General features: G+C 41.4%; 1 protein-coding gene across 1 annotated transcript in view; it reads right to left on the bottom strand.

Annotated features, from left to right (window-relative positions):
• The window catches only part of adcy1b (adenylate cyclase 1b), a 71,397-nt gene that overhangs the window by 32,994 nt on the left and 11,210 nt on the right, over positions 1–27,193 (bottom strand). Inside the window, exon 4 of the mRNA XM_083542626.1 lies at positions 19,063–19,174. Within this exon, the coding sequence (XP_083398752.1) occupies positions 19,063–19,174 (112 nt within the window). The remainder of the gene's footprint in view (positions 1–19,062; positions 19,175–27,193) is intronic.

The raw sequence follows: 27,193 nt of genomic DNA, 5'->3' as shown, positions 1-27,193 counted from the left end.
GAATAAAAATCAGCATTCGATGTTGTATGTGCAGGATTGTGTGGCCACACACACACACACACACACACACACACACACACACACACACACACACACACACACACACACACACCTCTTTAAGCTGCATCACTGGTCTCTAAAACATGTCTTCCTATTCAAAATAATAATAAATTGGGCACCAATAATTAAAGATCTAGTCCAAGATCTAGTCATTTACATCTAATTACATTTCCTGCTGCCTTTTAAAAAGAGAATTCACTGAGGGAGTTTTGCCCATGTTATACTAAGTGCGTTTAGCTTTCTTAACCAAAGATAGATGCACAAAATGAGTTTACAATTTGTGCCTGTATGAGCACAGATACAGCAGGGCTCCTCTCCATTAGCAATCGACAAACACTATGGACTGACCCGGAGCTCTTTAAACGTAATTACTTTGCATAAACATCTACAATGGCTTCACTCGATACAGAGAGCATGACTAAAGAGTTTTCATTCAGTTCAGAATGTGTTGATTCATTTAATATCATAGCTACAAATCACAAGTTTACAATATTGCAATAGTTTAAATGCAGAATCTTTTCTGAGGTAACAACTTATAGGGATTTGGACATTGGAGACAATGGGGGCTGTTGGGGATGGTGAGAGACAAAAGGAATATGAAGGTGGTAGGGATGATATGGAAGGTGAAAAAGGTGGGGACTACATAGACGTTAAGGGCAGTGAGGAGAATAGTGAACGAGGACAATGAGGGGACTACAGGGGTGGTGAGGATGATGAGGAATGCAGGGATGCCAAGGAGAATAGGGCAGGTGGAAAAGGTAAGGATTGTAGGAGTTGTAAGGGTGCTGAGGACTGTAGGGATGCTGAGGAGAGTCAGGAATTTGGTAAAAGGGGCTCTATAGGGCAGTAGGGGTGATGAGGACAGTAGAAAAGGTTGAAAAGATGGGAATTGTAGTGGTGTTAAGGGTGATTGTAGGGATGATGGAGAGAGTTGGGAAGGTGAAAAAGGGGACTACAGTGGTGGTGAGGGTGGTAAGGAGTGAAAGGATGTTAAGTGGAGTTGGGAAGGCGGAAAAGATGGGGACTACAGGGGTGGTGTGGATAATACAGACTGCAGGGATGCTGAGGAGAGTAGGTAAAGTGGAAAACGTGGGGGTGGTGAATGTCATGAAGGAAGAAGGGAAGGTGGAAAAGGGATCTGCAGGGGGTCATAGGGCTGATGTAAGGATACTGAGGACTGTAGGGAAGACGGAAAAGGTTTGGTCTAAGGGGGTGGTGAGGATTGTAGAGATGCTGAAGAGAGTAGGGAAGGTGGAAAAGGTGGGGTATAAAGAAGGAAGGTGAAAAAGGATTGTGATGAGAATGGGGATAGAGCCATGTGGAGGTCTGAGGATGGAGGAAGTTGTGCTTCCCTGTTTTTCTGTAACAACCTTTTTTTAAAAAAAAGGAAAGTCCTGGAATGACTGCTCCAATGACATATAGAACTAATTTGTTTTAAACAGACAGAAAGTACATATTGTTCTTATTAAATAAAAGAAAATAAATACCAAACAGGGAAAATTTCTTGCTGCATATGGCATACACAGTAACAATGACGTGGTTGGCTGTGGAAGCTGATGGGGAACTTCTGAGTGATTTGTTTACCCCGAAAAACAAGAGGGTGTGAAGATTGTCTGACGTCTGACAGATTATTGAGAGATCGTGGCAGGGAAGCCATTATTACCAGGAGGATAAGTAATTGTGAGCCACAAGACAAAATGTTGCAATTAATTGCACTTATATCCCAAAACTCTTCATATACTACATCTGTTCATGCTGTAGGATCCTTTTATGACAAAATAAAAAAATAAAAAAAATAGAATGTTTCAAGGTTACATCACCTCTATCTCTGACATCTTTTTCCACACTCTCAAGATTTTCACTTTCTATGCTGTAGTGGAAAGAAAATGCAAGGGGAAGGAAAATGCAAGGGGACTGAACCTTCTTTAGCTCAAAGATAAAGCCTCATTTGGGAACTGGTGCAATAACACTACACCTGCCCTAACAAACACTCAGATAGCATGATAAATGCACTACTGCTTCCTGTTTTGTTACAAAAAAAAACAATAAAAAGTTTCCTGTTTACCTGCTTCAGTTTGTAACTTTTTTTAGTTCGTGGATATGCTGCCCGTTTTCTATACTGCCTTACCAGAACTACATTTCTGTTCATTTTTACCACCTTCTTCTTCCTTATTTCCATTTCTTTGTGTTTTACTACACAGTGAGGAAGGTGGGGAAAGTGAGAAAGATGGGGCAGTGGTGAAGATTAGAAAAGTGGGGAAGGTGGACAGTGGAAAAAGTGGGGAAGTAGAGAAGGTGGGGACAGTGAGGTAGGTAGGGAAGTGAGGAAGGTGAAGGTAGTGGAGAAGTGGGGACAAAGAGGAAGGTGAAGAGGTGGAGAAGGTGTGGGCTCAGTGGAGAAGGTGGGGACAGTGAGGAAGGTGTGGGGGGCAGAGGACAAGGTAAAGGCTGTGAGGAAGGTGGGGCAGTGGAGAAGGTGGGGACAGTGAGAAAGGTGTGGGGGCAGTGGACAAGGTGGGGACAGTGAGGAAGGTAAGGCATTGAAGAAGGTGGGGACAGTGAGTAAGGTGGGGACAGTGAGGAAAGCGGAAACAGTGAGGAAGGTGGGGCAGTGGAGAAAGTGGGGACAGTGAGGAAGGTGGGGACAGAGGAAAAAGTGGGGAAGTGGAGAAGGTGGGGACAGTGAGAAAGGTGGGGAAGTGAGGAAGGTGAGGGTAGTGAAGAAAATGGGGACAAAGAGGAAGGTGAAGAGGTGGAGAAGGTGTGGGCTCAGTGGAGAAGGTGGAGACAGTGAGGAAGGGGTGGGGGCAGATGACAAGGTAAAGGCAGTGAGGAAGGTGGGGCAGGGGAGAAGGTGGGGACAGTGAGAAAGGTGTGGGGGCAGTGGACAAGGGGGAACAGTAAGGAAGGTGGGGCAGTGAAGAAGGCAGGGACAGTGAGGAAGGTGGGAACAGTGAGGAAGGCGGGGCAGTGGAGAAAGTGGGGACAGTGAGGAAGGTGGGGGCAGTGGAGAAAGTGGGGACAGTGAGGAAGGCGGGGCAGTGGAGAAAGTGGAGACAGTGAGGACAATTAATAAGATGGGAAGGGTAAAGAAGGTGGAGTTATTAAAGAAGATGGGAACAGTAATGAAGATGGGACAGTGGATGAGGTGGAAATATTGGAGAAGGTAGGGACAGTAAGGAAGGTGGGGGCCATGGAGAAAGAGACAGTACGTATGAACAGTGTTGTTTCATGGACTTTCTACAATATTAAGTGTAATAAAAAAAATGTAAAAAAACTTGTCCATGTTTATTAAATAAAAATTATAATTTTCTGAATAATTGCTGAGGTCTACATTTAGGTGTATAGAATTTGGTGTGTTGAGTCTCATCAGCATAGTCTGAAACTCATTAAAATTAATATGTCCTTGCATCCATAAGGGTATGAGGAGGGTAGAGCGAGGACAAAAGAAAATCTAGCACAGAGCCTGGTGGGACTCCAGCAGTGAGTCTGCATGGAGCAGAATTAGATCTGTTTTATGTCACTTTTATGACCAACACTCCAGACTACAATCCACTTCCATCCCGGGCTACTATTATCCATGTTTTTATAAGATCGAGAAAACATTTTTAGGACTGACCAAGTCTGCATTGCAAAAAAAAAAAAAAAACATCTAAATATAAGCAAGATGATTACACTTGTTAAGATTTCTTGAAATTAGAAAACATTTAGGCTTTAAAAAAGAGCAAAAAGTCTTAAGACCAGAGCTACTACTGTCCTCTTAATTTAGGACTCATCATTATATATTCTGTCTTAAAATAAAACAAAGCTTTGAAACTAAAAACAAGATTTATTCAACAATTATTTATTCAAATGAAGACTGTCTTGTAATAAACAGAAGTTCTTCTCTTTCTTCTTTCGGCTGGTCCCATTAGGGGGCGCCACAGCGGATCATCCATCTCCATACCCCTCTGTCTTCTACATCTGCCTCTTTTACCCCAACTACCCGCATGTCTTCCCTCACCACATCCATAAACCTCCTCCTTGGCCTTCCTCTTTTCCTCCTTCCTGGTGGCTCCATCCTCAGCATTCTCCTACCGACATACCCCATGTCCCTCCTCTGCACATGTCCAAACCATCTCAATTACACCTCCCTCACCTTGTCACCAAAACATCCTACATGCGCTGTCCCTCTAATAAACTTATTTATAATCCTGTCCATCATCATCACTCCCAACGAAAACCTCAACATCTTCAGCTCTGCTACCTTCAGCTCCACCTCCTGTCTTTTACTCAATGCCACTGTCTCTAATCCATACAACATCTCAGGTCTCACCACAGTCCTATAAACTTTCCCTTTCACTCTTGCAGACACTCTTCTAGCACAAATCACTCCTGTCACTCTTCTCCACCCACTCCACCCTGCCTGCACTCTTTTCTTCACTTCTCTAACACACTCTCCATTACTTTGCACTGTTGACCCCAGGTACCTGAACTCCTCCACCTTCTCCAGCTCTTCTCCCTGCAACCGCACCCCTCCACTGCCCTCCCTCTCATTCACACACATGTACTCTGTCTTACTCCTACTGACTTTCATTCCCCTTCTCTCCAGCATGTTCCTCCACCTCTGCAGGCTCTTCTCCACCTGCTCACTACTTTCACCACAAATCACAATATAATTCGCAAACATCATAGTCCAGTAATAAACAGTGGTTACGATGCAAAAACAAGCGTAATTATTACTTGCTACTTCTCAAAATACAATTATTGCACCATAAAAAATTATTGAATGTTTTTTTGTTGTGACTGAACACTGAATAAAAGTCAGCATGAGAAACTCAAAACAAACGACCGAACAACTAAAAAGCCATAAGTACTTTGTATCAAGAACTTATAAAAAAGAAAAAATTATAATAACCATCCTGGATAATGTTTGGAAAGAGTGTGGTGACTTAATTCTTGTAATTTGTTATTGGGTTGTAAATAAATGTGTGGGCGTCGACAAAAAACAAGCATTTGGAATAAACAATACTAATGTCCTCAGTGTGATTATGAAGCAGTTTTTACACCAGTTATTACAGATACAATCAAGATCTTAAAAGATACGAGCCCTCGATTGATGCCTTTGATGGTAATTAAGCTCAATGTGCAGGTAAAAGAAGCAACTTTAGGATTCAGAATAACCACAGGGATAAATAATCTTAAAATCATAACATAATCTTCCACAAATTGTATTTTATTCTAGAAATAAGGTTGTAAGTCTAGACGAGCATTATTCCGGTTTTGAAACCAATATGATGAGCAAGTGATGATTTGTAATGTCTTGCTGTTCTGAAGTTAGTCTGCACTTAAAAGTGGAGGAGGTCTTTCTCTGATAAATCGGTTAACGGACACGGATTGGGTAATAAATACAGAGAAGATGAGTAAAACATGAACGATATAACATTAAACAACAACTGATGTGAAATGGGGATATTGGGAGTTATATCTGTCTCTTTATAGCTGTAATAATGAAGTCTGAATATGTGAAAGACTCGATTCAGAGCTGCAAAGATATTACAAGAAAGACTCTGAGGAGGAATGAAATCCCTATATGAGCGAGCAAGTGCTGTAGAATGTTTCAGGATTGAAACATTCAAAAAATAATAACGATGAAGAAAAACAAAGAGATGAAAAAGAGCAAAAGAGAGAATTTGAGCCTGAGAAAGCTGAGGGCCAAGAGGAAGAAAAAAAGAAAGAGTGTGTGAGAATGAGAGTGGGCTTTTGCTTGGCAGAAATGAAGATATGATTAGGAGGACTGTGTGTTCCTGGCACACTTTCTCGAGCCTGTCCTCATCAACCAGGTGGCCTGCATCTTGCCCACACACTTTCCCACCCTCTTACCAGCCATGTGCGACTGACTGGACACACAAGTTTGTCTAGAAAAAAACAGAAAAAAAACCAAGACTAGCTCGATGATTGGCTAGAAAAACATTGCAGAAACTCCTAATCTAGTTCAGATTTATTTCTAGCCCTAAAAGTCTTATTAATCTTATTTTGAGAATGCAATACTGTTTGTGCAAGATTATTATAATTGTTTTAATATTATTTTTCTTTTCATTTATTCTTACTTAGTTTACTAAGCTAAAAGCTAGCTCTGATATAACTGAGGGTATTTTAGCTGTAATAGCTGGTTTTAAGGTTTTATACAGTATATATGTGTATATAATGTATATATATATATATATATATATATATATATATATATATATATATATATATATATATATATATATATATATATATATATATACATTATATACACATATATACTGTATAAAACCTTAAAACCAGCTATTACAGCTAAAATACACTATATATACAGTGAGGAAAATAAGTATTTGAACACCCTGCTATTTTGCAAGTTCTCCCACTTAGAAATCATGGAGGGGTCTGAAATTGTCATCGTAGGTGCATGTCCACTGTGAGAGACATAATCTAAAAAAAAAAAAATCCAGAAATCACAATATATGATTTTTAAACTATTTATTTGTATGATACAGCTGCAAATAAGTATTTGAACACCTGTCTATCAGCTAGAATTCTGACCCTCAAAGACCTGTTAGTCTGCCTTTAAAATGTCCACCTCCACTACATTTATTATCCTAAATTAGATGCACCTGTTTGAGGTCGTTAGCTGCATAAAGACACCTGTCCACCCCATACAATCAGTAAGAATCCAACTACTAACATGGCCAAGACCAAAGAGCTGTCCAAAGACACTAGAGACAAAATTGTACACCTCCACAAGGCTGGAAAGGGCTACAGGGAAATTGCCAAGCAGCTTGGTGAAAAAAGGTCCACTGTTGGAGCAATTATTAGAAAATGGAAGAAGCTAAACATGACTGTCAATCTCCCTCGGACTGGGGCTCCATGCAAGAACTCACCTCGTGGGGTCTCAATGATCCTAAGGAAGGTGAGAAATCAGCCCAGAACTACACGGGAGGAGCTGGTCAATGACCTGAAAAGAGCTGGGACCACCGTTTCCAAGGTTACTGTTGGTAATACACTAAGACGTCATGGTTTGAAATCATGCATGGCACGGAAGGTTCCCCTGCTTAAACCAGCACATGTCCAGGCACGTCTTAAGTTTGCCAATGACCATTTGGATGATCCAGAGGAGTCATGGGAGAAAGTCATGTGGTCAGATGAGACCAAAATAGAACTTTTGGGTCATAATTTCACTAAACGTGTTTGGAGGAAGAAGAATGATGAGTACCATCCCAAGAACACCATCCCTACTGTGAAGCATGGGGGTGGTAGCATCATGCTTTGGGGGTGTTTTTCTGCACATGGCACAGGGCGACTGCACTGTATTAAGGAGAGGATGACCAGGGCCATGTATTGCGAGATTTTGGGGAACAACCTCCTTCCCTCAGTTAGAGCATTGAAGATGGGTCGAGGTTGGGTCTTCCAACATGACAATGACCCAAAGCACACAGCTAGGATAATCAAGGCGTGGCTCTGTAAGAAGCATATCAAGGTTCTGGCATGGCCTAGCCAGTCTCCAGACCTAAACCTAATAGAGAATCTTTGGAGGGAGCTCAAACTCCGTGTTTCTCAGCGACAGGCCAGAAACCTGACTGATCTAGAGAAGGAGAAAGTGGAGTGGGCCAAAATCCCTCCTGCAATGTGTGCAAACCTGGTGAAAAACTACAGGAAACGTTTGACCTCTGTAATTGCAAACAAAGGCTACTGTACCAAATATTAACATTAACTTTCTCAGGTGTTCAAATACTTATTTGCAGCTGTATCATACAAATAAATAGTTGAAAAATCATACATGGTGATTTCTGGATATTTTATTTTTAGATTATGTCTCTCACAGTGGACATGCACCTACGATGACAATTTCAGACCCTTCCATGATTTCTAAGTGGGAGAACTTGCAAAATAGCAGGGTGTTCAAATACTTATTTTCCTCACTGTATATATATATATATATATATATATATATATATATATATATATATATATATATATATATATATATATATATATATATATATATATACAGTGGAACTTCGCTACTCGAGGGGGTTACGTTTTATGACCCCTCGCGAGTAACAATAAATCGTGAGGTTTTGACTCTCCTTTGGATTTTTCCTTTTTTAAGGGGAATTGTACTGTACTGTAAACTCAACAAAAATTGTGAATTATTGTCAAAAATGTTTTATTTACTTCCTATAATGAATAATACAATAATAAAACAGTTTTTCAAACATTTTTTTGTGATTTATTAGAACAAACTCTGTTTTGAAATGTTACTCGCGAACTATGAGATTCTTGGTGAGTTACTCTCAGTCCGGTTCCAAAACAAAAGTCGCGAATTATCGAGGTCGCGAGTATCGAGGTTCCACTGTATATGTATTTTTTTTTTTATCCCTATATTTTATCATTTATAGTAATACTTGATACTTTTATTTCTATTTTTATTTAAGTGTGGGACAGTCGCAAAATAGTCTGTAGAGTCTGTATAACTGTGTATGTGACAAATATAATTAGTAATGTTCGGAAAGATTGTGGTCACTTGATACTGCACTCTTATAATTTGAGTTCAAATCAAATCTAAATTTATTTATCACACACAAATTAACAAGCTAGTTTTGAGTTCATCTGATTCAATCGATTGCTTATTCAGGGTTTCTGCAAGTTTTAGAAATTCAAATTTAAGACTTTTTAAGACCTTATTGAGATCATTGAGAATGAAATTTAAGAACTGTATCGCGACAGTTACCAGAGCCCTAAATTAGCCGCTAAATGTGCAATTCCCTATAGCTAGAAAAAAAAAATCAGTTTTACGTTTGTGGTACAATCCGAGAGAGATTCGTTTCGATTGTAGAAAGTGTTCTGGTCCAGAGCTCTGGTCAGTTTCTGTTTTAGAAACTGGGGCTGACACATTTATGAAGTCATAGGAGAGTAGTCAGCTCAGAATTGCTACAGGTCAACTATATACAGCATGCAGTACTTTAAGACTTTTACTGGGCTACAACTAGAGAGACAACCAGACCAAAATACCCTCGTCTTTGACCAATTATACTCCTGTTTGATTTTTAGAAGGTACCTTCAAAAGGGCTCAACGATGCATTGCAGCGCATTTGAGAATCGAGTTGCTATATTGACTGCATGAGTTATACGTTTTCGTTCAACGTTTCAATTAGATTGGATTAGATTAGATTGGATTAGATTAGATTCAACTTTATTGTCATTGCACATATGATAGAAACGAAATACTGTTAGCATCAAACCAGAAGTGCATTGGTAGCAGTGTAAAATATTTACATATGTACAGGTTGGTAAAGCTATGATATATATAGTATGATAGATATACTAAAGATGAACAAATGAACAAAAAATATGAAGATAAATAAAAATTAAACACTACATGTAAAAGGGGGTTATATACAATGAGTACAAAGAGTACAATGGTCATGGATAGTGCAATGAAGCGGTTATTGTACAGCATGGGTCTTCAATAGGGGGTCCGTGCCAGTACTGCAGAAGATGCGCTAATTAATTACTAAAAACATCTAATAAACATGGGTAAAAACATCAAAGATAAAATATTAAATTTGACAAATATTACAATTATTACAAATAAAGCTCCATTAAACTTAAAGCTGTTGTTTATGTAATGTATAATTGTTCACCTGACCGGAAAATTCTATATTAAGTTTTATTAAAATTAAAGGTGAAGTTTATGTAAATGTATACCAGTCCACCTGATAGTAAAAGGAAAATGTATGAAACTGCAAATCTATTAAAAGAAAAAAAATGAAAAACTTAATAGTGAGTTAGTAGTAGTCATTTTAATTGCAAAATATATGTTTGTTATGATGCATAAATATTTTTTTAAAGGTTTTAAAATATATGAAAATATACAGACAATGATGCATGTACAACAACAACAGTTGTAATTGTCTTAACATAATATAACCAGAGTAAAATGATTGGTTTCTATTCATATCAATGGCGATGTTTGACACATTATGTATCAGGGGGTCCCTTCCCCATGTCTCTATCGCCTGAAGGGTCCTTGACCTAAAAAGCATTGAAAACCATGGGATACAGTGTTTATGAAAATCCTCTGGTTGCTAGTGAGGCGTAGTCATAGTTCGTGAATTTTGTTGGCCAGTGATCGGACGTTAGAGTTTGGCAAACCACTTCTTTGTGCTTATTTGTTCAAGCAAAGAATCTGTTCATGGAAAGGTACAGTGAAGGGTCATCCATTGATGTAGTTAATGGTCAAAAGCAATAGTAAATATGGAACTTAAACTCAAGTCTTTCTAGCCAACCTGAGTGGTTCAATTGCACCCAAAAACGTTAATTCAATTATCAAGCCAAAGCCAAGAGTGACAAAAAACAACTAGAGGATGGCCGAAATGGGTTTTTCTCTAGCTAATGCCATTATTTTAGAAATTTAGGGCAGCCGATTGGTCGATATATAATGGCGATTTCTTTTGGCCAATATGTTTAGCCGATTTTTTAGTTAAGTAAAACATTTATCGAACGACACAAGCCTCAGTGCACTTGTTACCAGTCATAACAAGGAGATCTCTGATTGGTTATTCCACTTAGCGAATGCGCACACAAGAAAAAAAAAGGAATTGACGAAAGCAAACAATTACGGAGTAAACAGGAAACGTGAAAAAAACTACACGAATATCTTTGTAATGATCGTGGCAGTTGTAAACGGTGCTTGCTTTAGATATTTGCAGTTCTAGCTCTTCCGGTTTCCTTGTTTGGATGCCGAATACAGAGTGCTGCCACCTGCTGGTATGGGAGAGTTCCATTTACTGACATAAGCGCAGAACATATGCGCTAGTTGGCTGGCGGCAGTGTCCAGTGTGTTCTAGTGCAATTTTTTTTGCCCCGACACAGGCGATGCGATGCGGCGTTCCTTTTTTGACAGGGTTATGGAGGTGGACTTGCAATCTGCTTGCCACAAGAGGAAGCGTCACGAGTTCTGCAACAACGCTTAGCTGGTCGCATATGCACCTGCCTATTAATTCGCCTAATTTACAGCACAATTGGCCAATTAATTAAAAAATGCCAAGAATCTGCTTGATTAATAGGCTGGCTGATCAAAAGGTCTCGACCTTCAAAGACAACGTGAGGATGAAGCCAGAGGAAGCTTTTCTGTTTACCCACACAAAGAAATGATGCTCCTCTGGGGGACACCACATACTTATTGTAAATCATTATACTAGACATCAATATAGAAAAGTAAAACAGTACTAAATGTATTTAAAGGATACATTTAGCAAAAAATGTTCAGCACGAACATACAGTAAACCGTGAGTCCTGGGATTAGCAGGATTGTTAGCAAGTGTAACTCGACCATATTCAGGTAATTTTATCCACCACAGCAAGACAGTTGAGTCATAGGCACAGCAGTTGTTGGAAACTGCGACTCTCTGTGGTACCCAGGTGAGATTATCTCGAGCAGCATGAAGGTGAACCATAAACACAGATGAAGAAGAAGGAACAGCTGAAGCCTGAGCAATCAGGATGAGCCAGGGAGCAAGAGGAGACATATTATAGTGTCGGAGAAACCAATATCTCATCAAGCAGCAGGACTGCACATACAGCTTGACAGCAAGTGAGAACAGGTGGCTAGAGATGATAGGTGTGTCCTAGGCATTAAAAAGTGTGTACGCTGTGACCGGAGTGTAAGCAGGACTCCGGCAGGTCTCGCGATGACAGAATAATTAACGTAGAGAGCCAGAAGGTAACATAGGCGTGATGGCACCCTGGGACATCAGTGTCCTTGTATTCTACCATCATCAAACTTGAGTGAGCACATGAAAGAGGGCACATCCCTGTTTACCATTAATCTTTATACCAATAAAACCAAATGTCTGCGCCTTTATACAGGGAAAAAATCTATTTTTCCTGAATAAAATTGCCTGACTAAGCAAATGTGTTTTCTGTCTAGAAATAAAGATTTTGTTATAATAAATTAAAAGGCTTGTCCATAGCTAGAGGCTTTAAAGGATGAAAATGCTCTGCCCACTGCTTTAGCCCTCGTTATTCTAGGTACTAATAAAGAACCTGCACCCTGTGGTCAAAGTAGAGCATAATAATTCAAAAGTTCCCTCAGGAACTGCACTGCTTTATTGACGTTAATAGTATTTTATAATTAAAATAATTGTTACTGGGAGCCAATGCATGGTCGAGAAAATAACTGTCAAGCATTCAAGAAAGGACTGTGGCTGCATTCCAGACTTTCTAAGGAAACACACAGATGTAATAAAAAAACGTAATATAAAATGCAACGCCTTTATATTTCCTAGCTAAGCAATGTTTTTTTTTTTAAATAGAAAAAGTAATCCAAAATCATACTTCTAGCTACCTGTAAGCCAAGTAGAATACACCCGCATCATCAACATTAAGTAGAATGAGGTTATATAATTAAGCTGAAGCTTATCATCTCACTTTGCTGAGCCTGAGTTGGATATCTTTGTATTGTCAGCATAGTAGTGAATCCTAACAAAATGTTTAGGAATACTTCTACACAGACATTGCATATACTCTATATTGCCAAAAGTATTGGGTCACCTGGTTATAATTCCCTCCACTCTTCTGGGGAGATGTTTCACTAGATTTTGTTGTGTGCTTATGGATATTTTTGTTCATCAGCCACAAGGGTGTTACGAAAGGCAGGTACTGATGTAGGTGAGGAGACCTGGGATGCAGTCAGCATTCACATTTATCACAAAGGTGTTCAGTAGGGATGAGATCAGAGCTCTATAGCAGCAAGATCTACCTCTCCAAAGCATGTAAACCAGATCTACAAGGATCTCACTTTGTGCACAGGGGCATCGCCATGCTGGAACAGGTTTGGGTTTCCAAGTTTAAGTGAACGCAAAAGTTTATTGTAGCGCCATCTAAAGACGTCCTGTGCAATTATGTGCTTTTAGCTTTGTGGTAACAGTTTGGAAAAGAGCCACATATAGCAGGAAAGGTCAGGTGTCCCAATACTTTTGGCAATATAGTATATATAGTTAGATAGATATATATACAGTAGTGAACAGTAACAAAGTAAATGTAATTCGTTACTGTACTTAAGTAGCAATTTTCATTCCTGGAGACTTTTAACTTCAACTTCACTACATTTCAAAATCAAATATTTTACTTTTTACTCAATTTTGTGAAATTATTTGTGGATAAAAACGTAACTGGTCAAACACGAGGTGATTCACCGATCAGTGTCGAGAGCACGCTCTGTTTTCAACTTGTTTTTAATGCCGCTTGATGTATCTACAGATCAACAACATGCAGTTCAGCGTCAGTTCAACAACAAGCAGAACATTATGAGAGGAATAAATAAAGAAAAAACTCCAGACTCGAACTCGCCACAACACACGTGGCCTCATTTGCATTTTTGTTTTGTTTTTTAGTAGTAGTGAGAAAGACTCATTCGTTCCAGATTTGGTTCACATTCTTCTGTACCTCACCTCTTCCAGGAAGGGTTTTCACTGTATTTTGGAGCATGGCTTTAGGGATTTGTGTCTGTTCAGCCATAAGAGCATTAGCGAGGTCAGGTGCTGATGTCAAGCAAGAAGGCCTGAGCTGCTGCCTGCATTCCAATTCATTTCAAAGGTGTTTGTCAAGGTTGATTTCTTTTTCCCCGACATGTGTAAATCTTGTGTTCACGGTAGGGGGGTACGATATATACATCGCCTACGATAATATCCTAATTGTTGTTTCAACGATGTGTGATTTGACCCAACAAACCCAAACCAAACACACCTGCGGTGTGCATTCTTTCACTGCATGATTCAAATCAACTGCATTTAAAATGATCACAAAATGTATATTATTTCATATAGTTAATCAATATCAAAATATTATAGCATTTATATTAATATTATATAATGTAGACGGATGATCCGCTGTGGCAACCCCTAATAGGAAAAGCCGAAGAAGAAGATATTTATATTATATAATATTTTATCATTCTGATTTCATCATGGTAATTAATGAATGTTATTCAAATTGACTGATTAAAATGAAGAATATTACTCAATAAAAAAAAATAAATTGGATCGTAAGTTCTGAGTTGATTGAGTTCTGAATAGTATTGTGGGTTGGTGTGTATTAGGGGTGTAACGGTACACACATTCGTACCAAACCATTTTTGTACTGGACTTTTGGTTCTGTACATACGTAGCAGCAAAAAAACTTTCGATCAATCGATTTTATGTTTTACATTTCGTCTTTCCGCAGTTTTATATACAGCATGTGCTTTTTTATGGATCGGATATAATATAAAAAAATATTCAGACATTCTAAAATATTCAAATATCCAGATATAATATTCTTCAGACTAGGAAACTACTGTACTGTCGAAAAACTTAAAAGTCCTGCTGAGGATTTTCTGTTCCTCGGACTCACACATGCCCGATTCGCTCAGGTACTTCACAACCATGAGCACTTCTTTGCATATCGGATTACAGAGCCCTGTACTGATCTCATCATCATCATCATCCTTGGACTAGCGCCAGATTAATTATATTATTATCAGCACGGTTACAGCGCTGAGCAAAGCACTTGTAATCCACCGCTTTGCTGCACTCACACAGTGTAGAAAAACAATTCCATTAAATGTGCTCCCACTGGTTAAACCCAGACCACGTGCACTGCAAAAGAGATTCAAGTTTGAAGTTTCATTGTTCATAGGTATCAATGTCAGTGACAGTTTGCGAATGTTTTGAAATACTTGACATTTTTAGCCACATGTGTATTTTTTTTTTTTCAAAACTGGTACCACAAATTCGGATGCACACAATTGTATAGGACATCTATGGATGCACCTGAATGATGAGACCAAAACCTGTAGCCATAAAGCATAAAGCCAGCTCCATGATGATATGCTTTACATGGGTTAAAGTGGAAGAACTTGGCCATTGGGATGAATGTAATCACTGACTGGACCCCAGTCCTCCTAATCTCACCTACATCAGTACCTGTATTTACTAACACCCTTATGGCTGAATGAGATCTCACAGATTTCCACAAAATCTAGTGGAACATCTTCCCAGAAGAGTAGAGCTCATTATAAGTGCAAATGAGCACTCCATGTGGAATCGGTTGCTCAAAAGAACAAACCAAACTTATTCTCACTCAAACGTTTTTCCATAGACTCTATCAGAAGTTTGAAAGGTAGTTTATGGTTTGGAAGTAGTGCAGGCTTTTTGTTTCAAATCTGATTGGTCAGATTAGCCCTAGCTTAATATTAGCAAGTGACAAGCTGCTCGTGAAGTTTGTTTTGAAGCGAAGTCAGGTCCGAATCAAAATGCAACGTAAATAATGCACTCCTTCATGCGCAAAATTGATTGGCGTGTTATGCGGTAGGCTTTGTATTAGCTTTTTAGGCAGATTAGCAAAGCAAGCAGAGTACGAGCTAGCAATACTCGAGACATACACGTTAAGGCATCAATGATCTCTGCTTATTCCTTCGAAACTTCCTTCCGAACTGGAATTTTCTACACAATGTCGCTAAATACACACGATGAAATAAGATGAAAAACACATCGAAGTTGTTTTCTATAGAAATCATCATTTGGATTTGTTGCTTCTATGCATTCTATCTAATTTGCACAGAATTTGGACAATTCGAATGTGGTTTCATTTCCTGTCACATTTCCCAGTAATATCATTAGTTCAATTCAATTCAAATCCACCAGGATCGAAATCCAATCTCATTCCATGTACTTCTCCCAGTTCAACCACTTTCTGCAAAATATTGCCAATGCTGTACACATTTGTTCTCTCTTTTATTTTTTATCTTTGCCCGTCTGGCCTCTATTCAGATTCTGTCTGCTTGACATTTGACCTCAGATTATTTCTCATTGACCTTGGGCTTGACTGCTAATTTGGATTCTTGATATCTACGGCTCACATTTGCATCCACTCGCCTGTGGGAATTGGAAAATTCTTTCCTAGTATTAAGTTGTAGTTAAACATCAGTAACATCCACAAAAATAGTACATGGAAATCGATGAACCGCTGTAAAAGTGAACAAAAACATGCACAAATGTTATCTTGACACTAGGAATCTGACCCCTCTTTCTAAAAAATTATGGTTCAGTCCTACAACTGTGGTAAAAGGAAATGGTACTCCATCTCACCCCGAGTCATTTCATGTTATTCTAAGAGCAGGTGCAGCTAAACATGAAAGAACCTACTCACACAACTATATACTAGTGTGCTATTGTGCACACTATAAAAAATATGGCCATTCAGTCAGCTGGTGAGTGACCGGCATCCCCAATTTCCCCTCCGAAATGGCACATAAGAGAGCCGAAGTAACCCTGTTACATGTACAATTGAGAAACACAAGTGTCATTTAAAAGGCTATGAATAAAACCGAGCCCTTGAGGCGAGCATAAGAAATGCATGACCTTCACTGTAAAGAAATCATTATCTCATAAAACACAAATGAGCGAACCCTTTATGACTTATAATTATTTCATCACTAGATCCACACAGCCTAAATAAGTCATGGGTGGTGGTGCTGGGATGACATTGGGGGGTTGGAAGCAGGGTCCTTATTCTTGTCTTTAGTCAATAGTTCATCTAAGGTGTAGCTAATCTCGTTTCATGCAGATTTACAAAGCAATCACATTGGGCCACAAATCTGCTCAACACTCCGCTGTTATAGATGTCTGAGACAGAGAGATGTACAGATGACAGAATCGGGACTCCATAATGATCCTGCCAAAACATTTCATAACAGCAAAGGTGGTAGATTAATGATTAAGGCATTGGGCTTTGGCTAAGAAGGCATGAAAGTCGTGTCGCTCTGGATAAAGGCTTCTGACAAATAATGTAAATGTAAATAATCAGAAATCATTTCAGACATCTAGGTCTTTCTTTTGGTTGGTTTGGATTGTTGTGGTCATTGTTGACCACTACAGGTTGAAACACTTAAAGCTTGTTGCAAACCAGTTTTAAAGTTATGATGGTGCAACATCTACTGGTTCATTGTGTGGGCCAGTGAATTCCAACATTCAATCTGCCACCAAATCTTGGCTCCTTATCATGTTCAGTTACTCCAGACATGGTTTGCAAATAAGATTATCTTTCCTGATGGTTTGACAGGGTGTCTAGAAATGGAAGGATTTGAGTTGCACCAAAAAACACCTGTAGTCACCCATGGAGGAATGTTTGGTCCACTGGGGGCACCCAGAGATCAGGGCTTTGAACCTGATTTGCAACAAGAAACCCCTGGTGTTGCATAGCACTTGTAATGTGAGGCAAGTGGGGTTTCCTGGATGCATTCTTGGTCTCTTGGGGTCTGCAAGACATACCTAGGATTCCCTATAGATAAGTGCTTGCCCTGCTTGCATCAGAATCCTTGAAAATGGTAGCTTAGTGGTTAAGGCATTGATCTCTGGAAGGTCTAGTTTACAAGTTTAAATCCCAGCACCAACAAGCTGCCATTGCTGGACCCTTAAGCAATGCCCTTGACCCTCAACCGCTCAGTTGTAAGTTGGCCTGGGCATTTGCAAATGCAGTAAATGTAAGATTTGGCATTTTCTGCTAAGTACATGAACCAGATATCAGTGATTGGAATCTGATTTGCAACATTAACTAGCTGGGGTACTTTCAGTATAAGTGCTCGATCCTCCTTGAATTATTTAGAGATCAGTGCTTGGAATTTGATTTGCAGCAGGAGGAACATGGGGTTTCCCGGAAAATGCTTGGACTCATGGGGTCAACAAGACACACCTGGGATTCTCTATAAATGAATTATTGCCCCGCATGAGCTACCAAATTTACTGTGCCTGCAATCTGTTTTGCAACATGAAACACTTGGGGTTCCCTAAAGGATGAGTTTTTTGTTCCCTGCGGTCACCCTGGGATAAGTGCTTGGAATCTAAATTGCAAGGGAAAAATCTTGGGGATCTTCAGAGGTAAGTGTTTGATCAATATGTATACCGCAGGGATCTGTGCTGTTTTTGGATTTGCAGCAGGAAACATCTGTAGTTCTACAGGGATGAGTGTATGGCACCCTTGGGTCACCCAGGGTAATGTGCTTGGAGTCTGATTTGCAGCAGGAAACACCTTGGGTCCAAAGGATGAGTCCTTGCTTATCATGGATAATGCTCGTAACTTGGAGTTAAAATACTAAAGATCTGGGGTTCCAAAGGGATGAGTCCTTCTTTCCCTGGGATAAATGCTTGGAATCTAAAAACCTTTGAGTTTCTGCAGGGGTGACTGTTTGGTCTGCATGGGTCCTCTAAAAATCTTTGCTTGTTTTTAAATTTGCAATAGGAAACCAGAGTTTCCTGTGGATGAATGCTTGGCCTGCTTGGGTTCCGTGCTTGGAGTCTGATCTGCAGCAGGAAACACCTGGGGTTCCCAAAGGATGAACTCTTAGTCCCCTTGGATAAGTATTTAAAATCTAAAAACACCTAAGAGGTTGACTTTTTGGTCCACATGGGTCCCCCAGGGTTCTGTGCTTGGAGTCTGATTTGCAGCAGGAAACACCTAGGGTTCCCTGGAGATAAGTGCTTGGCAGGCATTAGTAATTGAGTATCCCTGGGGTCGCCCACAGAACAGAGCTTAATCTTAGTTTCTACTCACTGTACATGATTTTTATTCTTATTCTATTGTTCTGACATCCAAGAAGTGTGTGGGAGGTGGTAGCCAAGTGGTAAAAGTATAAATCCCACCACCACCAACCTGCCACTGCTGGCATTTTAAATAAGGCCCTTAAAACTCCTCTGCTTAGTTGTAAATCACAATGGATAAAGGCATCTGCTATGTGCCATAAATGTAATTGTCAATATAAGAAGTATCCCCACGGGAACCTTGCGCCTCTTTCCCACCGCTTTGTATGAAACTCCTCAGAACTTTCGCCCACTTTTCTGATAAACTTATTTGTTTTTGGCTCGATCTATGCTGCTGTCACTCTCACCCATCGAGGTGCTAAGCTGCCATAGTGTGAGAGCAAGGTCTGTAATGACTCACTGTGGCGAGCTCGTCGAACTTTCCGAACAGCTCATTGAGCAGCTTCACCAACTCCTGAGCCGTGCACTGCGAAGCTAGACTGGTGAAGCCCACGATGTCTGCAAACAGGATGCTGCATGGACAAGGAGACAGGGGATGGGAGAGAAAAGAGAGACAATCATTAGGCAGAGCATCGATGGCTTATGTTCACTTTTCCTTTTAACTCATCATATCATAAAAGTCTTATTGAATCAGCTGCAATGATGAAGATGTTAGGAATAGGATTATGCAGTATCATTGGCCTTATGGTGCTTCCAAAGTGAAATTAGTTTGTCAGATCATTTCCTCTCTTCCAAATTATTTTGTACCGATTTTTTTGTACATTCGTACATTTCAGTAATGTTTCCTAAAGACATTTTCCCAGAACACTGAACGCTATTTAAATGTTTTATTTCAACTCAATTGTATTTATGTCGAGTTGCACTCTTGTAAATCTCTCTAAATGCTAAAGTGTTTTCGTATTTCTCTGAATGCCGGATGCACCGTGTTCATAATCATGCACTTAGATCACCTAGTGCCTGCCTTCTCCATATTATATAATTATCTGTAATTATTCACTCTTTTATATACAGTATATATATATATATATATATGTATATACACATACTACTGTGGACACCCAGCCATGCTTTTTGACAATCCAATTCCACCTTTCAGCAGTGTGCCGTGTATTTCACCCCCAGGCCTTCAGTGGTGTCCTGTCTGAATCAATCCATCTTTTAATACCACCATAATAATGTCATGGCCATAGAAACCATCAGTTTTATAGAGAAGTGCAGTAGAACAGAGCGCTACATCACACACAGGAATCTCATACAGTGAGAAAGAATGTCATCACTAAAGCAAGAAACCCAATGAACACAATTTAGTCTCATTTCACTGAAGCCACAACAGCACCTCCCAAAAACATCATCTCTGTTTGTTTTGTCTATTTGCCATATAGTGTACATAAATGTGTATAAAGAGTATATACAGGTAGTACGTAACTTATAATGGAAATGCGTTATAATGACCCCATCAAAAACTGAAAATATGGTAAGTGAAGACGTAACCCAGCCTACAAATATTTACTAATATTTTGTTTAATAATGTAACAAATTGCAGTACATAGTTTAGTAAAACAGAGCAAGTTACAGTATCATACTGTATAAACTATACAGTATATGTATGTGGCAGAAAGCACGTGGATGAGCACCAGTTCGTGAGTAGAGGGCGGAGCATACACTGCTATGTTTGCCTGTCACACGAAATGTCAAATATTTTTACAATTCGCTATCGTCATCGTAAGCTGGAGAGGCGTAAGTCAACACATTGTTACTCAGGGCCATTTGTACTATATATATATATATAGGGGGGAGTGGTGGCTCCAGCGGTTAAGGCGCTGGGTTGCCGATCGGACGGTCTGGGGTTCAAGCCCCGGTATCGCCAAGCTGCCACTCTTGGGCCCTTGAGCAAGGCCCTTAACCCTCTATGCTCCGGGGGTCCCTTACGAGGGAAATATCAAGGTCCGTGACGTCGGAGTGACGTGGGGCCGCCTTCCCGTGGGCTCTCCACCTGCAGGAGGGACCGTAAGGGACGGTGCTGTGTGGATTGGACAGCAGTCGAAGGCAGGGGCCTGCTTAGACTGCTGCCCCCGCGACCCGAATTACGGATAATGTAATGAATGTATGTATACATTGTATACATTATACATAATGTAATGAATGTATATATATAGGAGGGTCCTGTCTGTGTTGTCTTCTTCAGTCCCTTCACACTCACAATACACACTTATTTAAACCACTGCACGATCGGACATAAGATAATAATCTGTTTGCTGTCTTGGTCCAGATGTCACATCTGCTCTTTTCATGCTGATGCTTAACTTCTTGGAGCTCAAGCAGGTGTTTTGCGCTAATTGTTAATTAGGCATTTATATTTGCATCCAGATTTCTGTGGAGATTCGAAACAGATGTGGAATACGACTAAAACCAAGTTGAATAAATGAAAAAAAAAATGGAATGACTGTAATTTCTGGTTTCTTATATAATGATGTCAGGGTTATGGCATATTTGCTATAATACCCATCAGCCCCTGCAGGTTACTGGATCGAGTCACATGACCGACTGTACCCGATTTACAGTTTGGATTTTGTTGTCGCTTTGGAGGTTTGTGTATTGAATGTGCAGCTGCTAGAACATGCAGTACTTGAGAACTCATTGGTTTCCATTAAATGAAATGTAACTGTAGACGGATTGCAACATGCCACTGTAGAATAACTGCAGATTCAAGAACAACTGATCTTCTGCTGTTATGGGAAATAATTAACTTAGCTTTCGTCGTTAATAAAAGCAGGAAAAAGGAGAAATGGAAAAAGAAGAAATAGATGAAGGGAGCGGAAAAAGAGAAGGTGGGGAACAAAAAGAAGAAGAGGAACAAGTAGAAGAAGAAACAAAGAAAGAAATAAGAAAAAAAGAAGACTAAAAGAAAGCGGAGAAGGAAGTGAAGAAAAAGGAGAAGACAAAGAAACAGGGGAATAGGGAGAATAAATAGAAGAAAGAAGGAGAGGAAGAAAAAAGAAGAAGAAGATGGAAGAGGAAAAGGAGTCACTGAAAAAAAAGAAGTAGAAAAGGGAGAGGAAGTATGAAAATCAGAAGAAAAAGAAGAAGAAGAAGAAGAAGAAAAGACTAAGAAAAAGGGAGAGAAGGACAAAAAACAGAGAAAGAAGGAAAAGAAATAGAAAAGGAGGAGGAACAGGAGTCAAAAAAAAAGAAAAAGAATGGGTAAGAAGTAGAAAATAGAGAAGAAAAGAGGAAAAAATGGATAAGAATGAGAAGATGCCAAAGAAGAAGAAAAAGAAGAATAAGAGGAAGACTATGAAGACGACAGAGGAGGAGGAACAGGAGAAAGAAAAAAAAATAAGGAGAAAGAAGAAGAAGAAGAAAAAGAAAATAAAGGAGAAGAAAAAGGAAGAAGAGAACAATGATACATTCAGGTTGGTTTATAATGGAAATGCAGCTCAGGTAACAATCAGCACTTAGCAGTTGAACTGTTACCTTGGAAATGAAGAGCTACTCTTGTGATACTCGTGTGATGTTCTCAGGTAACTTCACACGTTCTCGCTCACACTCACAGCCAAATTAATGAATAAATGCTGAAGAACTTGTGAGAAACATACGCCGTTAACGAATTAAAAAAATATCCTCATATTTCTACAGTAGCAGCATTTATTTACCAATAAAAACAATGCAATCAGCATTTATTCAGAACGTTCCTTCAATTTTACTGTTGCAGTCTGATACTACCATCATTCACACTTTCACCCCTCCATCCTCTACAACCACTTCACTGATCCCTCCATCCTCTACCACTGCTCCCTCCATTCTCTACCACTGCTCCACTGATCCCTCCATCCTCTACCACTGCTCCCTCCATCCTCTACCACTGCTCCACTGATCACTCCATCCTCTACCACTGCTCCACTGATCCCTCCATCCTCTACCACTGCTCCACTGATCTCTCCATCCTCTACCACTGCTCCACTGATCTCTCCATCCTCTACCACTGCTCCACTGATCCCTCCATCCTCTACCACTGCTCCACTGATCCCTCCATCCTCTATAACCTCTCCACTGATCCCTCCATCCTCTACCACTGCTCTACTGATCCCTCCATCCTCTACCACTGCTCCACTGATCTCTCCATCCTCTACCACTGCTCCACTGATCCCTCCATCCTCTATAACCTCTCCACTGATCCCTCCATCCTCTACCATTGCTCTACTGATCCCTCCATCCTCTACCACTGCTCCACTGATCCCTCCATCCTCTACCACTGCTCCACTGATCCCTCCATCCTCTACTACTGCTTCACTGATCCCTCCATCCTCTACCACTGTTTCACTGATCCCTCCATCCTCTACCACTGCTCCACTGATCCCTCCATCCTCTACCACTGCTCCACTGCTCCCTCCATCCTCTACCACTGCTCCACTGATCCCTCCATCCTCTACCACTGCTCCACTGATCTCTCCATCCTCTACCACTGCTCCACTGATCCCTCCATCCTCTACCACTGCTCCACTGATCCCTTCATCCTCTACCACTGCTCCACTGATTCCTCCATCCTCTACCACTGCTCCACTGATCCCTCCATCCTCTACCACTGCTCCACTGATCCCTCCATCCTCTACCACTGCTCCACTGATCCCTCCATCCTCTATAACCTCTCCACTGATCCCTCCATCCTCTACCACTGCTCTACTGATCCCTCCATCCTCTACCACTGCTCCACTGATCTCTCCATCCTCTACCACTGCTCCACTGATCCCTCCATCCTCTATAACCTCTCCACTGATCCCTCCATCCTCTACCATTGCTCTACTGATCCCTCCATCCTCTACCACTGCTCCACTGATCCCTCCATCCTCTACCACTGGTCCACTGATCCCTCCATCCTCTATAACCTCTCCACTGATCCCTCCATCCTCTACCACTGCTCTACTGATCCCTCCATCCTCTACCACTGCTCCACTGATCTCTCCATCCTCTACCACTGCTCCACTGATCCCTCCATCCTCTATAACCTCTCCACTGATCCCTCCATCCTCTACCATTGCTCTACTGATCCCTCCATCCTCTACCACTGCTCCACTGATCCCTCCATCCTCTACCACTGCTCCACTGATCCCTCCATCCTCTACTACTGCTTCACTGATCCCTCCATCCTCTACCACTGTTTCACTGATCCCTCCATCCTCTACCACTGCTCCACTGATCCCTCCATCCTCTACCACTGCTCCACTGCTCCCTCCATCCTCTACCACTGCTCCACTGATCCCTCCATCCTCTACCACTGCTCCACTGATCTCTCCATCCTCTACCACTGCTCCACTGATCCCTCCATCCTCTACCACTGCTCCACTGATCCCTTCATCCTCTACCACTGCTCCACTGCTCCCTCCATCCTCTACCACTGCTCCACTGATCCCTCCATCCTCTACCACTGCTCCACTGATCCCTCCATCCTCTACCACTGCTCCACTGATCCCTCCATCCTCTATAACCTCTCCACTGATCCCTCCATCCTCTACCACTGCTCTACTGATCCCTCCATCCTCTACCACTGCTCCACTGATCTCTCCATCCTCTACCACTGCTCCACTGATCCCTCCATCCTCTATAACCTCTCCACTGATCCCTCCATCCTCTACCATTGCTCTACTGATCCCTCCATCCTCTACCACTGCTCCACTGATCCCTCCATCCTCTACCACTGCTCCACTGATCCCTCCATCCTCTACTACTGCTTCACTGATCCCTCCATCCTCTACCACTGTTTCACTGATCCCTCCATCCTCTACCACTGCTCCACTGATCCCTCCATCCTCTACCACTGCTCCACTGCTCCCTCCATCCTCTACCACTGCTCCACTGATCCCTCCATCCTCTACCACTGCTCCACTGATCACTCCATCCTCTACCACTGCTCCACTGATCCCTCCATCCTCTACCACTGCTCCACTGATCCCTCCATCCTCTACCACTGCTCCACTGATCCCTCCATCCTCTACCACTGCTCCACTGATCCCTCCATCCTCTATAACCTCTCCACTGATCCCTCCATCCTCTACCACTGCTCCACTGATCCCTCCATCCTCTACCACTGCTCCACTGATCTCTCCATCCTCTACCACTGCTCCACTGATCCCTCCATCCTCTACCACTGCTCCACTGATCCCTCCATCCTCTACCACTGCTCCACTGATCCCTCCATCCTCTACCACTGCTCCACTGATCCCTCCATCCTCTACCACTGCTCCACTGATCCCTCCATCCTCTACCACTGCTCCACTGATCCCTCCATCCTCTATAACCTCTCCACTGATCCCTCCATCCTCTACCACTGCTCTACTGATCCCTCCATCCTCTACCACTGCTCCACTGATCTCTCCATCCTCTACCACTGCTCCACTGATCCCTCCATCCTCTATAACCTCTCCACTGATCCCTCCATCCTCTACCATTGCTCTACTGATCCCTCCATCCTCTACCACTGCTCCACTGATCCCTCCATCCTCTACCACTGCTCCACTGATCCCTCCATCCTCTACTACTGCTTCACTGATCCCTCCATCCTCTACCACTGTTTCACTGATCCCTCCATCCTCTACCACTGACCCCTCCATCCTCTACCACTGCTCCACTGATCCCTCCATCATCTACCACTGCTTCACTGATCCCTCCATTCTCTACCACCGATCCCTCCATCCTCTACCACTGCTCCACTGATTCCTCTATCCTCCGCCACTGATCACTTCATCCTCTACCACTGATCCCTCTATCCTCTACCACAGCTCTACTGATCCCTCCATCCTCTACCACTGCTCCTTTCATCCTCTACCACTGCTCCCTCCATCCTCTACCACTGCTGCTCTATCATCCTCTACCAGTGCTCCCTCCATCCTCTACCATCCTCTACTGATCAGTCCATCCTCTACTTTGGAATCAATAAGTCTGTTTTATGTCAGACCTCCGTGTGTGTGTGTGTGTGTGTGTGTGTGTGTGTGTGTGTGTGTTGTGCATGGTGAGTGTGAAGTGATGTCGGCGTGAGAAGCCGTGAGGAGCGTTCAGATGGTCCATGTGTGGGCTGCTTGTTTGAGATGTGGAACAGGACGCCGCATCTTTAACGCATCCGCAAAATGCCACTCGGTCATAACGCAGATGTCGGCATGAGCGGGCGCGAGCAACTCAATTCTCTGTGAATGTTTTAATTGGAGGGCCATCTGTGACGAGAAGGAAAGGGGATAACGTTCCTAAAGGATGTGCGTGTGTGTGTGTGTGTGTGTGTGTGTGTGATCCAAGCTGAGCCTGATGGTGAGACATTATATTTTGTAATATTATATAAAACAATAAAGGAGTCTCAGATGTGATCGACTTCTAAACTGAAACGCTGATCTTTTATAGAACAACACGATGTACTTTTTATCCATTTAGAGATACATTCATTCATTCATTCATTTTCTCCCGCTTATCCGTAATTCGGGTCACGGGGGCAGCAGTCTAAGCAGGCCCCCGCCTTCGACCGCTGCACAATCCTCACAGCACCGTCTCTTACGGTCCCTCCTGCAGGTGGTGAGCCCACGGGAAGGAGAGATACATTTAATTCAAAATAAATAAATATATTTAAAAAAACTTTCAAGTTCAAATAAATGAAAAGAAAGAAAGAAAGAAAGAAAGAAAGAAAGAAAGAAAGAAAGAAAGAAAGAAAGAAAGAAAGAAAGAAAGAACGTATAAATTAATTAATGAATGAACAAATGAATGAATAAATGAATTCAAAAAATAGCAAGAAAGAAACAAACAAACAAACAAAAAAATCAATGTAAGAGAAAGGAAGAAAGAATTGCACACTATCACACTATGGCACACACACTATAAGTTTGTGGACACCTGACCATAAGATTATGTGCTTTTTGAACGTCTCATTCCACATTTAGTCTCCATTTGCTACTATAATGAGCTCCACTCTTCTGGAAAGATGATCCTCTAGATTTCGTGGAGATTTTGTGTGAGTTGAGGTACTGATGTAGAGAAGGTGAGGACGTCTGGGGTGCAGTCAGTGTTTACATTCATCATGTTCAATAGGGTTGGAGATCAATAGCAGGAGATCTTCCACTCCAACCTATAAAAATCAGATCTTCATGGAGTTTGCTTTGTGCACAGGGGCAGTGTGGTGCTGGAACAGGTTTGTGTCTCCTAGTTTAAGTAAAGGGAGAGTTTCATCTCACTGTATCCATAGATGTCCTCCATAATTGTGCGCCTCCAATGTTGTGAAAACAATGTGAGGCAGAAGATGTGGAGGGTCTGGTGAAGTTCCTATGCATGAGCTGTTAGCATGGAAATGATGTGTGAGTGATGAGTGATGTTTCCTAATGGAAGGTGTGTGTTATGAGGCTCCTTGTTACATGGAAACACTTTGTTATACCGACATCCAAACACAATGAGCAGTTCTGTCACGCCGCCACGCCGTAGCGTTCACAAGCTCGCTCTCACCTGCCGCCCTCGACATTTTATTGAGCGCGGGTGCGAAAATGTACCCGTCGATCATGCAAACA

The sequence above is a fragment of the Silurus aristotelis genome (genome assembly GCF_946808225.1).
Source record: "Silurus aristotelis genome assembly, chromosome: 5".
NCBI lineage: Eukaryota > Metazoa > Chordata > Actinopteri > Siluriformes > Siluridae > Silurus > Silurus aristotelis.
This window is presented reverse-complemented; position numbering and strand designations above follow the sequence as displayed.